This window comes from Clavelina lepadiformis, chromosome 3, assembly GCF_947623445.1.
Source record: "Clavelina lepadiformis chromosome 3, kaClaLepa1.1, whole genome shotgun sequence".
Taxonomy (NCBI): Eukaryota; Metazoa; Chordata; class Ascidiacea; order Aplousobranchia; family Clavelinidae; genus Clavelina; species Clavelina lepadiformis.
In genome coordinates this window covers 6,573,430-6,591,554 of record NC_135242.1, presented here as the reverse complement: position 1 = coordinate 6,591,554, position 18,125 = coordinate 6,573,430, and the positions used below count along the sequence as shown (strand labels likewise).

Genomic DNA, 18,125 nt, shown 5'->3' with positions numbered 1-18,125 from the left:
ATAAAACTGCAAAACATATCTCACTAGCAGTATTGGAATGTCTACCAAACACTGTAATTTAGCAGATTTTGCGCGTTATGCTTATTGCTTATACAATCTTGCATGGACATATAATTATATAGCGCGCAATTTTAACCAATTTTTTGCACATTTTAATGGAATAAGGCAATGTTACATCAGAGATTATCGATTCGAATAATTTTCAGGAAGGACGACTCAATATGATCATATTCAGATTTGAAGTAACATATTTGAGAAAAATCTATTTCTTTGTTTTTTTATTTATTTTATTTTTCTCCATTGACTAAGGGGAGCGAAGACATTAGCGCTAACTTTATTACAGCAAATCATAACAAGAAATACATTCCCAAACAATCAACAAGTGGAAAAAAGGCGGCAAAGCCGTAAGTTTAAAACGTGCAAAGTGCTACACAGTGCAGGTGCTATAGCGTTGAAAGGTTAGCGCGGCCACCAGACCCAAACAAAACATAGTTGAACTTCGTTGTTGCACAATTATCCATCGCCTTTTTACTTGGCTCTTTCATTTTGCAAATACTGCTTATACATACACGACCTTGCACATGAACGTTTGAAAATGTTTGCCTGCAACTCGGCTTAACAACAATACTGTCAGAGGTTCCCAAACTGGATGCCGCGAGACTTTGCCAGGGTCCTCGTGACAATTGTTGCGCAGGATTTAGTTTAACTCGAATGTACAAAAACGTAAATCTAGTTAATTGGTCACGGGTTTTTTTTTCAAACATTTACACATTTCGCTTCACACCGCAGTTAAGCATAGTTTCGTGGTCTGTAAGAAAATGGATAAGAAAACGACTGCAGATCGAATTGACCGAATGCTATTATGCTTATTTCATAACAAACACAACCACATACGTTTTCAAGAAAGTAATTTTGCACTATAGTCGGATTTCACGTATGAAATTTGTATCCAGTACTTTGCCTCACCAGAAACTAAAATAAAAGAATAAAAATTAATCACCTGTTCTATGTAGGCCTACACTGAACGTGATTTAACTTAAAACTGCATATCCCACAATTCGTAACTATACCGTATGGCGTATGGTATAGATATAGGCTATGTTTATGGTGTCAACTGCTATTTAATGTACTTATGAATATATGTTACTCTATTTGTGTATAATTATTGATTTTAACTACTTATACACTATTACTCTTCAATCGATCGATGTCCATATTTGTATAATACTTACAAAGTATATTTATTCAATATTGTTTGTTTTATTTCTCGTTCCCTTACTCAGTTTTTCTTGAGAACGTCCTGTTTTACTCTGTATTAGCAAGTCTGCATGTCGGTGCTTATGGTGAACGTTTATAGTGTGTCATGTATAGGAGTTACATATTAGCTCTTGTTCTTTGGGATGAGTTCAGCTAATGCGAAAGTTGTCTGCGTGATTTCTTATCGACGGAAATAAATTTCTACCAAATGTCTTTCGGTCTTACACGGCTAGTTCGTTGAACTGGATAAACCGGTTGTTGGTCAGGTAAACGAACTTGGCAAACTTCTATTCGTTTTCGACAGACAGGATAAAAAAGAAGAGTTACAATTGCAAGGTCTTAAAAAAAATTGATATAGTCAACACTCAACACTTCGATATATATAGAAAACATATAGTACCATACATATACCTATCCAGCTGCTCCAAAACTTTTCTTTCTCTCAGCGCCATTTTGCAAACTTATAAATCGTCACGGCCCTTATAATCAAGCTAAAGTTGGCATATATTTCAAATAACCGAGCAATTGTATCAAAGTGTCTAAACGCGTGTGTAAAAACTCCCGAGTGAGTGTAAATACCGATATGCATCGATTTATTACGGTTAACTATAACAGGGGTCCGCAAATAGTGGGTTGCGACCCAAATTTGGGTCGCGAGACCTTCCAGTCTGGGTCGCGAAATATTTTAACTAATAGTTCTTTAATATTTTATTTAATATTTATTGTTTTCAACACAAAGCTCATAGTTCTCATTAGGTAGAATAAATGCATTTATTTACTTACTGTTTTATGTGCTAAGTTTAACACAATTTTGTGCAAGAAAACAGCTACTGTCAATAGTAGTCTTAACATCGATATTTAATTACATAGTATTTTCCACAAAATTATATGCTCACAGAATGCTTGGGTCGCGAGAATTTAGATCTAGTTTTTAAGGGTCGCGCCAAAAAGTATTTGCGGACCCCTGAACTATAACAACATACGGAATAAACAGCCAGTTTTAACATTTATTTTCCACTATATTTAGGCCAAATTACAACTGTTATATAATTACGGTAATATTTTTGTGCTCTTGCACGGAGTCCAAATATTCTTGTCAAATAATGGATTTCGGCATCATAAAAAATGAAATTGTTAAAGCTATATATATGCGCATGCCTCACGTAATAAGCATAGTTAAAAGCTGGTGCATGAAATGACATTAACTCTTTTTCTAGTGCCTTAGGGTATTAAACTTTCGTTATACGATAACCAATGAATACATAACGCCCTTGCGGCGCAATTATGGTTGCTGAAAGCAATCCAACATTGCTTTGCATTTCCTTGTCTTATCTTAAAATCGATGTGAATCATCATGTCAACGTTCTAGCAAAGCGGAACTGTAATAAATAGCTCTTAACTGCTGATGGATGTTATTCAGAAAAAGTTTTACTTCTCGCGCGTGTATTTTCAGGCAACATTTTTCTGCATGCAAATGATTTGGCCGCAAGCAACGTTGCAAAAAATGCAATATATGGAATATTTTTATATCGGGGTCGGGGAAAAAGGTAAATTTGCAGAAAACGGACCCACGTTGCTCACAACGTTGTCACAGGTTTGGAGCTTTAGGAGGAGGCGCATGCTGCAAAGTCCAGATTTTAGCCGATATATTTACCATTTTTTGGTTACTTATTCAGTTATTTATTAACTACGGGTGATCTTTATTTTAGAATAAATAGATGAGTAAGTAACTAATAACATGTAGCATGTAAAACTCAATTCATCAGTAAACAAGTAACTGAATAAGAGGCCAAAGAACAGGTAACCAAAGTCATGTTTTAAAGATGGAAGAGAATGAATAAACAAAAAACCGATTATAAGCTTTACACAGGTTTATACGTAATAATGGTAAACACAAGTTAGAATAAAATCAAAATTATACGAGAAAAAAAATCAGTTTTAGCTTATTAATGGTCGAGTGAAGAAAATAATATAACGGTAAACTATTATGTAGTATGATATGGATGATAGTAATGTTAAAATATTATACAAAAAAACACTAATATTAAAAAAGGAAGGTGTAAATCGACGTGTAAGCCAACATTTTAAACCGTAAATATGTAATCACAAAACAAAAAAAATGAAGCTTACTATCCGCCAGGCGCAAAGTTTCAATTCTAAAATCTTTCATCATATACTGCTTCGGTTAAAACACTTTCCGTAAATAGCGATGACGTAGCAGTTGTAGCTGCCTGTGAATCAAACAAACGAGACAAGCGAAAGTATAACATGAGTTTGGCAGGATAAAAATAACTGACCGTGACATATTTGAAATGTTGTTAGTGGACATTCCGCTTACCTTATTTGCATTCACATTTACAAGCGTTGGTGAATTATGATTGCGTAAGTTTAATGTTTTAATTCTCTTTCATTTTGCTGTAGTAGCCAATCATTAATTATTCAACTCATTTCTCGTTGCACAATGCTTGTCTGCATGGCTCTTACTCGTAGCCTATATAACGTGTTCGAAACTGTCCCTTGTTGGTTCTTCAATATCTTGCTTTATATTTACCTCCTTACATGGAAGCTAAGCCGCAATAGTACTGTGTAATAACTGTTGATATTTTATTAACGTGTTTAAAACAAAGGTCTTATCGGTTAATTTCCTGGTCTCGTTTAAATACCAACACTTGGTTTGAAATATTGTCACGGCAGGAATGCGGTTAATCTTTTCCCGCATGAACTGTCTCGTTGTCAGTGAGGCAAATTATTATAAGCAAGTCTGCAAGGTCTTTTTGCAGTAGATGGTTCCAGGCGAGTTAAAAAATGCTTTAAGCTGATGTGTTGGTCTCGAGCCTATACGATAAAGATCTATCGCGCAAAAACATTCCTTGTCCCTTGATTGTAGCAGCAATGAAAAGAAATACAAAAAACACCTCCAGCTTTGTTGCTTTGTTGTAACTACACATTAGTTATATGCGAATAGCATCAGCATGAAAATTTTATTAGCAACGATATCACAACAATCAAATCGGTTTCAATATTTGATACTTAGGTCATGATTTTATACGGTTGTTGTGTTAAGCCGAAAATTATAAAATTAACAAACGTCAAGTGTCTCCAGAGCAGTTTCAAATTTTCTTTTCCAAAATGTTGGTTAAAGAATTATAATTTTATAGGAAAAAAATGTTGTTATTGTTAAATGCTGCAAAACTAAATTGTTGTAAAAGTGTTATCAGGAATTAGTCACATCATTACTTATTTATATAGAATAGAAAAACCTTTAGCCGTAAAAAACACAACTGTCAACTTACATTTGTATATTTAGATTAATTTGAAAATGTTACCTAATTATATTTTTTCAGTGATTTATAAATTGCCCTATAAAATATAAACAAGAAGATGGATTACATATTTTTAACATTTTCGTCTTTGCCAGTAGAGAGAAATACGCTGTAGTTAACAGCAATGTTCAAAACGGTAAAGAGTACTAAAAGCAGATACACTACAGAAACATGGAAGTATATTAAAAAGTTTGTTTTTAATTTTATAATACATATAGTTCCATTTAAATATAAACGAGATTACCAAAAAATCTGGTTCAAAGCATTAAAAACCTAAGCATCCAAGGTTGCGTCCTCAGTGAGAGTAGTTCATTAACTCCATCTTATTTTAGCAACTTAATCTCCATCCATTTTCAGCAACTTAAAATGTCATCGACCAATTTTCAGAAAATTCCTGAAGTGTTCAATCAAATTTAATCATTTTTGAAGCAAGGTATGGATAATAAATTAAAATTTTTAATTTAAAAACTTTTCGACATTTTACAGAATACAGTATACACCCATGTGTGATCTAAAGATTGTCACTTGCATAGTTTTGCAAATTTTATAAATGTTTCAAAGTGATTATTCTTCAGTTCAGCCAAATATGAAACTTTTATTAATTGTTAATTGCCTGAAGGTATGAGTTCTTCAATGATAGATTATGTCATTGTAAAATATAAATCGCTTCGCTGTTCCTAAAATTACTAAGACGACAAGTCTTACGCTTGTTTTTGATGGAAAAATTTCAAGAATTTTGCTTGTACAACACCACTCTTCTAGGTTAATTTAGTCCAATGTGTGGATCAACTTCTGTTTTTATTCGCGTTGTGCATTGTCTCATTCGTATGCATGCTCGTCAAGTTTTCTTATGTTTGCTCACGTGCTGCTGTATTTTACCTATTCATATGTAAACATGTTTTTAGTCTATCTCTTGTGACGTCTTACATCACTACCACTAGGGCCTAATTTAGTGTCCCCCGTTTATTTCCTCAGTGCATGAAAACGGTGTATTCTGTGTTTGTGTGGTGTTGCGCTCGACCGGGAAGTTCTGGGGAGTGTTGGATCAGTCTACGTTTGGATTTAATAGAAGAAAGATGGTTGTTTTTATCAAAGAAATGCTAATAAAAGTTAGAAAAGCAAAAGGAGCCAATTCCATGCACGCTGAATTATTGTGCAAAAAAAATCATAATTTACTAGCGTTTAAAGGTGAGCTAATGGTGACCTGTTCGACCAACACAGCTGATTTTTTACACCATTATTCAGCGTGCATGCAATTTGTGAACGCGTATGTAATTTACCAACACGTTATTATGACCCTTTCCGCCAGGCAAAAAAACAAACCTACTCGTTCGTAAATTGCGATTATGAATCTTTCGGCCAGGCAAAATATCTTATTTACGTGTTGTAAATTGTGACCGCGTACGCAATTTGTGAAGGTGTTGACAATTTACGAACGTATTGAAAGAAACGAATTCTAACACATATGGCTAACTACAGTCTACGGACGTTTATTTACTCTACAGTATCTCTTAAATGCTGCCCGTCACTATTTCCCGTGGGTGTGATATTTTACAACAGCTGTCATAAGCAAAGCTATATGTTAGCATTTTTCATGCGATTTTAGAACAAACACGAATTTGCTAACGACTCAGAAGAAATATCGTATATCTAATTGTGCGAGAGGTAACTTACTCTGGTATTCTACTACAAAGACGAAGTTGATATCGAAAGCGATCACGCCAATATCGATTTCTGAGCAAACAGCTAGAAGAAAATTGCAGAATTAACCTAGCCAAAACTGAATAAACACAAAATAAGATTAAATAACATTTGAAATCACTGCAAATACTCTGTATAGCTTTACATTTAATTCCACAGTCCAAAACATCCACAAGTGCAGTTGTATAATGTATTTAGCAAAGTCCAGTACATTTGTATTTCGTTTGGTTTTAAATGAGGCTAGTTAAAAAACAAGAAAAAATATTTTTAATTATATTTTGCTTAGCCTAGAGCATTTGTAATAAGCCACCAGTAGTTCACCAAAGAATAAAAACGTCATTCCAACAGCTAAGATCACGTGGTATAAACTGTTATGGTTAAATGTGTTTGGAAAAGGGCAACCGTGTGTCTCGAACGCATCATCAAAACCGCAGCGATTGCCAAAGCTGAAATGAATCACGCCACTGAACAAGATTATCCAGCTAGCAAAGCAACGAATCAAGCTTGCTGTTTTCATCACAAACTGTCGGGAAATACGTTTTGAAATGTATTTATGCGATGGTTTGTTAACAGTAACAACAGAGCTGTGCCCAAAATGTTCGAAAGAGGTTATATAACTTTCAGCAAAGCTATTGTCCAAGAATGATTCTGTGCTTGACGTGTCTTTCTTGGCGTCAAGATTGCATTGCACAAGATCAGGGCGTTTGTCGTGTGATGTTTTACTGCTGAATTTAAGATATGATACCATTTTGTAACTAGAAAAACAAGCATAGAAAAATACCGACAATGCTAAAAAATAAGTGGTTGCACCAGTGCTCCACAAAGATCCCAAATTTATAGGCTTCCAATCTTCTGCAACTTCTTTTGCATCTTCTAATGACCAATTCGCACTTCCTTCAGCTTTGGGAAGGTGAGCAAGTAACGCGTTATCGTTTTGAAAAGCAGAGATGAAGACATAGATGTTCCAAGAGTGATGGAGCAAGCTTAATACGGCAATTGCAAATGCAAAAACTTGCAGCCCTCGTTTTACCACAAAAGAAAAGTGACAAATGTTAGTGAAAAACGCAAATTTTTGGAAACCATCTCGCTTTTCCAGCCAAAAGTTCTCCGATATGAAAGACTTCCGAGACCAAGATGAACAATAAGTTCTTGATTTGGCATCAACGGATAAAGAACACGGTATCAAGAAGACGAAAGATGCAGCCACCAAGCCTCCGAAGATGTTGGCCGTTTCCCACAATACGTACCATGGCAGCAAATGATTCCTGGTACCAATGTCTTTCTCGACAGCAATCTTTATCTCGGATGTTTTTGTTGTAAAAGTTGTTAAAATGCGATCATCAAACACGTCGTGTTCCGATTGCACGTACTGGTGAGCTAAACCACCCAGTACATTCATGAGACCACACGCTACAAAGAGCGACGTTGTTGTGACATTAAACAAGAAAGTATGTTGCGCTAGATTTTTTGGAAGAAAAAATTCTTCGTGAAAGGACAATGGCGGAGAATTTTCGACCTCCATCGTAAAATAGTCGCTCTTCAGTGAAGCGAGTGAGTTACTTACTTCATAACTCTCTTTTTTTCTGCTGCTGCGGTTGCATTTTTGCGTTTTACCCATCAACAATATGTCACTCCTGGAGGATTCACGAGATGATCTAGCCCAAGATGATTTATGAGGCTTCATTGCTCGTCGTATCTTGACGGCCAATATCGCCAAGCATGCACCATATATAAGAAACATGCTTCCAGTGATGTAATCGGTGACGTATGTGCCAAACTGGTCATCCAGGCCACGATGGAAGAGCAATTTCCGCATTGTCTCCAATTTATAACACTACTATACGGTACAGTCTAAAAAACAATAAAGCAACTGTATTAAACAACCCTATGAAATACTTTATTTTGATTTAATTGTTTGATGAGCTGAGCTACTCCATGAGCTAAAATTGAGTGTTGTGTTCACAAATGAATATGAATATTTATGAACACTGATGTTGTCTACTTTTAAATGCTTCTGAAACTTTAAATGGTTTGTAAAACTGGTTTAAGAAACATATATTTAATGCCAAGTTTGGGAAAATTCTGCCTAACAATCTCCTGTAACAATTAATTATATCAAATGAGTTTTTTCTTTGACTAAAAAAGATTAATTTATTATTACCGGCTTGACGTATTTGTACAATTAATATGACGTGCCCCCAAGGTTTGCCGGTCAAATACTTTTATAGATTTGCCATATTACAGAGAAAAATTTAAACAGTTTCCGGTCGGTCACATACCGCAAGTGGGGATCAGTAACTATTGACATTCTTGAAGTATTATTTGGGAAGTAAAACCACAACCCGCGTGAAATCCTAACCGGTACAAAAAAGTAAAGATTGAGACGAGGCCAACTAACTATAGGTACCGTCTCCAACTCATTTCATAAACACAGGATTTGAATTCTCGAATACTAACTGTAATAAGCATTGAAAACGGTGTAACAAAAATCTCAAAAGTACTAAAACACTTATACGTCAAAAAATTATAAACCGTCAACTGTTAACTCATTTGAATAAACTGGATGAAGAGCTAAGTTTTTTCTAATTAAATATCGTTCCCTTTTGGATTCATAATTCGTCCAAAAAAGACGGCAGCCAGAAAAAATGAAAAGCTTTTGCTCTTTTACCGCTTTTTCTTTTCACTTCTTTCAAGCCCTACACTGGAATTACTGTCATTAAAATAAGGCAAGAAAAAGCTGACCAGATTATTAAAAATTAAAAATTATTTTTAAAAACAAAAACTTTTAAATTACCCATACTGCAGCATTATCCTTAGTTTCAACGCATCAAATAAATTGCTTAAAAATTACAAGGCTGTCAATTAAGCCATGCTGTTGATTACTGACACTAACTTGATTACTGACACTAACACTAACTTGATAAGCCATGCTGTTGATTACTGCCTTAGCGGATGTCAAATAGATTGAAGCCGTAGCACGCGTGACCCTATATTTATACTGGGCCGCAATTGTCGAAAATCACTCACATGTGTAAGATAAGCCGTTGATGTTCTTGGTGCAACCAGCACAGCCCCAGGGCTTCCTTTTCGTTGCGTAACAGAGTCAAATATTTTGCGAGTTTCTTCATTTTTTTCCTACGTAAAGGCCAATATATAATAACTGTTTAGTTATGTAAACGTTTTTTTAAACTGCAATAAAGTTTGCTTTTGTCTAGATTCATGTTCCAGTAGAAACGAATGGACTACTGAAACGCTGTCGAATAATTATGTTCAGGGCCACAGCTAATTCGAATGTAGAACTGACAGAGTAAAAACAGATGATGCGAAACATTACGACACACATATATACCATTACGTTTATTCCACAAATTAATAACCGTTAAAAAGATTGTATCGCCATTTAACAGTTGTCTTAAATTTATAAGCGACCAACAAAACTTTAAAAAGTCATTCAGAAACGACGGCGACTCCACCCACCCTGGACGTCAGATGACAGACTGGGTTCCACCAACATATGAGCTGACTAAAGTAAATAGAGCTTGTGTAATACAAGAAAAACAAAAACACTGTGAAAACAGCACAACAAGCAGGTAAGAGCTTTTTGTTTTCATTAATTCATATTTCATTCGTACTCATATTTGAAATATTTTTCTTATGTTTAGCCAGTTACATACGCGTACATATAAGTCATTATCATATGGATTGTGTAAATGTGTAACGCATTCATGAGATTTTTATATCAAGCGCCTCAACGTTGTCCAAAACTGGAACCAATCCATCAACTAAAGGCATCAAGTTTGCACTTTCTTGACCTGCCAAGTGTTTCTGGTAACAAGTTTGTCAGTACCAGTGCATGTCAAGATTTATGAAGATTATATCTACCGCACCGCAGTATGATAATTTGTGTCAAGCTTGTATATACCCAGCACTCATGATCAGCGTTTTCTTTGGGCTGCAAATATGATCCATGTCAAGACTTTTGCACCCGAAAACAAATATTTATCTACATAACTTATATATGGGTCTATATAATGTGTCAGAAATTCAAATCAAATTTGTAAAGATTGGAACCTATCTCAGCAATACACGAAAAACATAACCCCATATGCAATATTTATTTGCCAACATCAAATCCAAATTATCTGACATGTTAGTTTCGTTGTGTAAATGTTGTTGTCGTTCATCCCTTATCAGCATTAGCAGATAGCTCAATGTCCTCGTTAACGGCCGAAATTTTACCGTCAATCAAACGCTGATTTTCGATATTAGAGTAATAATTTAAGTGATTCAACAATGAACAAAAAAGCGCTACAATATGTCAGCTGTTATCAATCTGTGTTTTCTTTGTTCACTGCAACGCTGTATAATTTATTTTATTGGTGAATCAAAGTCTTTTAAATCCTATGCAAAGTGCAATGTATAGACTATAGACTATAGAGTATAAAACGGGCTTGCAGAACTGGAACGGCCAAACAACGATAAACAGATAAAAGAACAAGAGCTTAAGATTAAGCAAACTGAACCAGTTCTACTGTAAACCAAAATCATAATACACATATACGACAGTGGAAAAAAACAGTCTCTTTACCCAATATAAGAATACCTTATTGTGGGAAATTTCAATGGAATCTCGTATTACAAAGCGCAACTTCTGAACCTGTTAGAAATATCACCACATTTCGTGCTGTTAATACGCAATTGAATACAGCACACAAGGTAAAGAACTACTGCTCTGTGGGTGGTAGTCTTGTAGTAAGCTGCGAACAGTTTAAAAAAAGTGGTATGGTATGTGTGAGTGAGTGTAAAAATGCCCACGTTACAACTATACTGTAACGTACACAGTGAAGCAGATTTGTGAGTTCTTCAGCAAAACATATAGTTTTCGCAGAGTAAAAACGATGAATACAGTTTGTTCCGAAAGTGTTCTTCTGTAATTTCGGTTTGGTAAATCAAGTAGTAGGAAATGAAGTTTGTTGTTCTACAGAAGCTTAAAACTTTTTCAAAATCAATCATAATAGAATGCTCGACAGCCGGCATTAATTAAGCCCGCCAATAACTGTCCAAGGTTTCCAAAGAAAATGTCCTCATCGTCAAACGTCGTCAATCTTGTAAGCATACCAATGCTTTCTTTAACACCGCTGGACGGTACAAGTACCCACCAACGAGACAAGTACCTGGAAGGACATTTCACACAACCGATTGTAACCGGCACAGACCTCGCAGCCAAGCCCGCTTTGCCCTCTAACCTTAGAAGCGAAGTTGATACCTTGTCAATTGTTAGTGAGGTTGGTGTCTGGCATGAGTGACTGTTATCATGCGAGTTTTATACAAAAGTAAGTCATAATGACTCAATTTTTATAGAGTATGTATATACCTATACGTACTATACACAGGCTGCGAAAAGACATTTGACAAAAACGTGCAAAATTATAATCGTCATCGTCGTTGCCATTCTTTTGATTGGGGCAGCTTCTTGCACCTTGTACTTTGCTATTGGTAAGATCACAAAATTGCCATGTCAACCTATGAGGCTTTATTTTTTAATCTTGTTGGTTTAGTATGCTGAATGGTCTAAACTCTAAACTCTAAACTCTAAACTTTTTGATTGTAATGTTCGTTTCTAAAGGGTTTAAAAGTAAGAGTTAAAAGAGTTGTGTTAGAATCTTATAATAACTATATTCTTTAGAAAATACTCCGCCAACCAACACTACTTTCCAGTACTATTCCACAGGTACGGTTAAAATGTATAAATTGCCGACCATTCAAGAAAACAGACAACTAACAAGTCAGATTCTAATGCAGACGATTACTTTGGAGATGACTACATGTATTACGACGATATTGGATGAATAGAGAAGACATGAAGTAGAGCTGAGCACGCCAGCCATGGCTTATATTATATATTTATAAGACAATTCCTGCTGTCAGAAGCGAGACTTGTATAATTATAACAGCTTTGCACCATGAAGAACATTGTGTAATGAATCAATATAATCACCGTAATGAAATTGAAAGAAATATTACAAACAACTACCGGAGGTGTTAAGTATCAAGGCAGACAGTGCTATACAATGTTTTGATAAAGTTATGCCGCAATTTGCCGCATTTCAAAATTACCTAAACGCTGCTATTTCTATTTGTATTTGTTAATATATTTCTAAACTATCGTTATCGTTATATGAATCTTTATCATTATGTGCGGGCGTGTATTAGTCATTGTCACCGGTTATTACAGAAATATTTAGAGCATACAATTAGATGCTTTGTTTTGACCTGGAATTGAATAAAAGCTGATGTACTTCATAGGCTGTGGTTTGTGTGTTGTATTTTACTTCCTCCACATCCTCGAACTACAAAGTGAGAAGTCCGCGCATGTCCTAGATTAGTGCAAAATTTGAAGTTTAAATAAAGCCTTTCAGCATGCAACTGCATTGGAAGTGCTTTAAACAGACAGCAGTTTTTTTAACATGGGTATAAGTTGCAGATGAAAAAAAACGTCATCTAGAAAGTATATTGTTCAAAATGTTTACTTCAAAAGAAATAGCAAGCTTCATGTGCTTGTTTTTTCCATTTTCCACATAGATTTACTCGGATATAAACTTTTTGATGAAATGGTGGTTCACTTGGTGCTCTCGCAATTGATAAAGGGCGGGTAAAGCATCAATTTGTTGTGATCTATACTAATTAATGATTTTTTACATATCTATACATGAACACACGAATTCTTTAGCTATATTTTACAGAACAAAAAGTTGGTGTCAAACAGTAAAACATTTTTAAGAAAATTGAAAATATTTTGAATAAATTTCTTAAATTTAGGATCTCCGTTAGCGGCCGCCGAATGGGGATATGGCGTCGACAACGGTAAGGAAAAATTATTTTTAATAAACTCTACTGTCAGATAGCTTCTTACTACACCTAGTGATAAAACGTAAACGAGAAGAAGTTAGAACCAAGTTTAGATCGCTTAACATGTTTTATCAGGGCCAGAAAGCTGGAAGAATACATATTGGCTTTGTGGACATTCAAGCTATCAATCACCTATTGATATTGATGCTTCAGAGGGAAACGTGGTCAGAAAGCTGCGTCTGCTGGACGATCCGAGTATTTTTGAGCAATGGCCAAGTTCTATGATCGTAATTAACAACGGCCACACCCGTTAGTATATGGAAGAAAGCATTACAACATCTGCTAAATGAGTAAACTAAGCTATCAGTTTGAGTGGTGCAAACGTTAACGAATCTCCGTGTTTCAGTGCAAGTGGATCTGGGCGAATGCTACACGATCAGCGATGGTATATTTTTACCGGATGATTACAAGGTATAACTGAACAAACCAGGTAGAGAAGCTTAACAAATTTAGTGGTTAAAATAACACTTTTTCATTACCGTCTTCAACTATTTTTTGTGTGTATGTTTATACAAGATATTCTGCCATGTATAAACAATAAGAGCAAGACCTGTAAAAATTAAGTACAATGAATAAAACCGATACCACAACCGAAGACGAGAGAAAGCTTTACGATATTTGCTTTTTCAGGTGGCACAGCTTCAACTGCATTGGGCTGCTGCCGGTTCAAGTGAGGGGTCTGAGCACATGTTGGATGGAAGTCGGTTCTTCGGTGAATTTCAAATAGTTCATTACAATGTCAAGTACAATAACCTAACCATAGCCGCCAAGCAGCCAGACATTTTAGCAATTTTAGCTTTTTTTATTGAGGTAAATATATATGTGCTCAAGTAGTAAGATTTTTGTGTAGCAAAAGTCAAAACGACTAACCTGGGGTTTTAAAACTCAGATAGGTCCCGAAAAGTTGTTTAGATCAGTTAGCAATACTGGTTATTAAAGTTGTTTCATTCACTTCGGTTAAAACATGCCCATCACTTAATTGGTCTTTCCATATAAACTTCGATTTTACTATTACATAATTGCTAAAAAAAGGCAACTGACACTGAAGACAATCCGGGATTTTCCGCTTTACTAGCGCCGGTAAAACAAAAAGTGGTGCAATACAAAGGTGATAGCTACGAATTCCACACAATGTTCTCCTTGATTCCATTTCTACCTCAAAATATTCAGATGTTCTATCGTTACAAGAAAGTTCTGTTAAGACTAATTTGTGTGAGATTTGAGAGTTCAGTGAATTTTAACGTTAGTTTTGTGTGTTAGTCAGTTAGTGCATCGTGGACCAACACAAGTGTTGCATGGCGCTGGAAGTTTCTGCTTGGATATCAGAGTATTGTTTAGTGTATGAAAATAAACAAAACTCGCTCAGTGGCACAGCGGGTAGAGCGCCTTTTTCGTGATAGTTGGACGGAGGTTTGTTACCTAATCGTGCTGCAGTTGTAAGGCATGAACAATAACGCTTGCCCCAGCTGGTAAACCTGGTGAACGCTGTCAAATTCCGGGAATAAGACATAAAAAATAAAAATTGACTGTGTCCAATGTAATTCAAACACGAGAGAGGAGGAAGTGTCGCCGATTTTAAAACGTGCAAAGATTTTTCTCAGTCGTGGACAGTATTTGATTTGATTAGTTCTGATTTTATATAGGCTGCATTATGTCATCATAATGGGTAGTATAGGTATAGAGTGTAATGCTAGAGCCCACACATCAAAATTATGAATTTTACCTAGGGGATCACTGACTACGCCACCATGCGACGAGTCTGTAATTTTACGGTGTTTGAAGAACCGATAAGCATTTCTTTAGCACAGGCAAGTATCATAAACATAATACATTTTAATGTAAAACATTGTAAAACTTTCGGTTTGATAATCGTCTTTGACTTGCTCTCAGAATGACTCAGTTACGGAGCCATGTTTACTTTCCCCGAAATAAATAACTTAAGGACAAAACAGTCAAATGTCCTTAGTTAGAATCGGTGAAAGAATTATAATCGTAGCGCAAACACTGAGTTGTTTTTCGTAAATAGGCAGAAGCACTTCAGATAAGTCTTTACCGAACAACCTGAGAAGAAGAACCCGGGAACCTGATTGGTGGCAACTTCCGTCCCGTTCAGCCAGTTTATGGGCGCATCATTACCAGCACAAGTAATATGTGGAGAACCCATAATGAAAACTCACAAGCCGCAGAAGAGGACCACGATCACGAGTAAACTGTGGAAAATTACGGTTCATTTCAGCAGAAGAAAGTTTTTCGATTGGTACTTTTTTTAAATATGGTTTATTGTTATTAGTGCCTAAACACAGTATCCATTGGGTCTATTTTCAGTAAAGTACTAATAACTGCACTTATTGTATGAAAACTGCAGATCTATCCAAAGTTTAACAAATATTGAGAGATGACCTTTAAAATTTCTCAAACATTACTACACACCTTTGATTACAACTATTACCTCCGTATTACGACGCTTTGTCCAACCGACAAAGTGTTTCGCTACGCCAAAGCTTCAGTGCTGTATAAACAAAAGGAACAATGAAGGAAGTTCATTGAATCAGATTTCTGTCGCCCTGTTAGACCTATTATACATATATTAAGTTCGCAGAAATCACCTGTTGCTGAGTAGCCATAGCCTGCTAGTATAAAAGTCGTATATCTAAGTTATCACATAAACAAAAGTCGGCTAGCGATAAGAAACGCTTTATAACTTTTATGAGAAGGCTATTATTAAGCAACCAGGACGTACAGCTGAACTGAGCAATACTGTTTTAGATTTTAATTACACATATACAATACATCATATAGCCAAGCTTGAGCGAAATATTTCATATATATCAAATTTTAAGTTAAGCCTTATTTAGTTTCAGTACAGTATCATTCAAAACAAGCCCACGCAGCATATATTAATTGCTTCTAATTTGTGACATAAACAATTATGGCGGCTGTTAACCCGAGTCCCCCTAGTTATGACCAAACAATGGTCATTCAGACTCAAGGCGGTTACCACAATGCCTTGACAACACAGCAGCAAGGCGATGTCGTTACGGCCGCACCTGTAGTTTTTGCTTCTCAACAGGAGGTAAGTAAACAAGCCTAAACAGTTGCGAATTTCATAAGAATAACAGTGGCGGACTGGAGCTAAAAACTTTAGCTGCCTGCCGACGAAGCGGAGCTCACAATTAAAGGTGCTATCGTTTAATTGGTAACTACCATGGTAGTTAGCAATGGTAGCAAGTAAATATAAGCTATACTTGTACCAATCATTTGATGCCAAAATGGGTTGAGCAACCGGCTTGCTATCAAGATCGTATATAACTTTGTTTGGTCGTTTGACAAGCCACGTATATACTAATCAATAAAAAGGATTTGTAATGGTCACTGGGCAAGTTGGCACCCTGGTCGGTCCGCTACCGTATAAGAAGTAATAATTTTAGCAAAACATGCTGTATTTGCAGTAGGTTTATATGAAATATATACTATAAGTAATTTTAAGTGATACGACATATTTTACCCACAGACCGAAGTTAAAAGTCAAACAAGCTGTTGTTCGATTTGCGGGATTACAGTCTGTCTAATCCTGATTTGCGTTTTAATAGTTTTAGGAGTATTAGCCGGAATTGGTTATGGCATTTATGAAGGTAAGTAATTGGCTTATTTAAGAATATACTCAAATAGAAATGTTTAAACATCAAGCATCTACACCAAAACGAATCGCGTGTATGTAAATACTTAAGCTAGTTAAATAACAATACCCTCAAATAGTTTCCTTTACACATAAAGCGATAATACCGGAAAAAAAATGTTTTTTTATTTTAATATTGCACATAGATTGTAGAATAATCTTAAGTGGTCTTGGCTAGCTTGGGCAAACGTATCTTTATTAAATTACCAGCTTTGCGCGAGAATTTTTCTTAGCGAGTGATTTTAATTAACCCAATATGCAGAGATTAGGCAGGAACACTGCAAAGATGATTCTATAGATAAGGGACAAAAATATAGTTAAGATATCATATTATAAGTTATTAATATAATTTAAATAAATTTTATATATGTTGCTTTCAGCTGTAACATCTGCCGCCGACGCAGGTAAGTTTTGTTAATTACTTTAGGTTGTCCACAATTGACATGTATATTCTTTCAAAACGTGTATTATCAGCTTAAATCGATAATGTAACTATAATAATTGATACGGATTTACTGTTTTTTTCTCTTTCAGTGAATTCTTTGAACGGATAGTACTTGGTCAGCAGCGTCACCAAGTGTTTGCTTTCCAAACTAGCAAAAGCAAATAATATCACATGAAGCATATTAATAAAACCCATTAAACATATAACCACTTATAACCTAAATGAAAGCTCAGGCCGTGATACATTGCAATAACATAGTTGACCTTTACAAATGTTCACGGTATTTGTTTTGTAAAGGCCAATAGAATCAAGTATTAAAGAATTGACAACAATTGCGCTATTTTCTGTGAACTTCACCTAGTGGTTGTTTGTTTCAATTATCAATCAATGTCAGTTTTGATATATCATAAGATTTTTCAACTGCACTGTGAAACATAAGCAGATATATTGTAACTTATTGTTATTACTATAACTTATACGCAATTTGCAATATCAGACATTTTTATGCCGTATTTGTTGGTTTAAATTGTGTCTTATTTCTACCAGTACAACTTATGATTTGTGGTTATAATATAATTTACATTGTAATTGCATGTCCTTTTCAGCTCATACAATCTGTTTTATACCTTCATCAGGTCGCTAAGATGTAATTCAATACTAAGCTATATCTCACGTCATCTGAATCGGCCAGACAATACCTTTTGACCTTTGCTAGAATATACAGGTTACTTAATCAGGTATGAGCCATAGAGTAGAATTTGAGGCTTCGTGCTAACTTGGAACTGGATTAAGAGTCTTGGTTTTCGACTTTTAA

At 35.4% G+C, this 18,125-nt stretch overlaps 3 protein-coding genes across 7 annotated transcripts; 2 read left to right on the top strand and 1 right to left on the bottom strand.

The window, feature by feature from the left end:
• Positions 1 to 6,410: 6,410 nt before the first annotated feature.
• On the bottom strand, positions 6,411 to 8,157 carry LOC143449128 (uncharacterized). The gene has a single exon (XM_076949211.1). It carries the CDS (start codon positions 8,095 to 8,097, stop codon positions 6,553 to 6,555), a length of 1,545 nt encoding a protein of 514 aa, XP_076805326.1. The 5' UTR covers positions 8,098 to 8,157; the 3' UTR covers positions 6,411 to 6,552.
• Positions 8,158 to 10,743: 2,586 nt separating this feature from the next.
• LOC143449143 (uncharacterized) lies at positions 10,744 to 12,580 on the top strand. Of its 5 annotated transcripts, XM_076949230.1 has the most exons (4): positions 10,744 to 11,566; positions 11,675 to 11,777; positions 11,968 to 12,012; positions 12,084 to 12,580. In XM_076949230.1, exons 1-4 carry the CDS (start codon positions 11,360 to 11,362, stop codon positions 12,128 to 12,130), a joined length of 402 nt encoding a protein of 133 aa, XP_076805345.1. In that variant the 5' UTR covers positions 10,744 to 11,359; the 3' UTR covers positions 12,131 to 12,580. The 5 variants fall into 5 exon arrangements, 3 of the variants coding, with proteins under 3 accessions (XP_076805345.1, XP_076805344.1, XP_076805343.1); XM_076949229.1 differs by lacking the exon at positions 11,968 to 12,012 and having other exon boundaries at positions 12,013 to 12,580; XM_076949228.1 differs by having other exon boundaries at positions 11,968 to 12,580.
• A 3,261-nt stretch (positions 12,581 to 15,841) lies between these two features.
• LOC143449144 (uncharacterized) lies at positions 15,842 to 17,899 on the top strand. The gene is made up of 4 exons (XM_076949232.1): positions 15,842 to 16,263; positions 16,702 to 16,822; positions 17,247 to 17,270; positions 17,401 to 17,899. Exons 1-4 carry the CDS (start codon positions 16,120 to 16,122, stop codon positions 17,418 to 17,420), a joined length of 309 nt encoding a protein of 102 aa, XP_076805347.1. The 5' UTR covers positions 15,842 to 16,119; the 3' UTR covers positions 17,421 to 17,899.
• Positions 17,900 to 18,125: the final 226 nt, after the last annotated feature.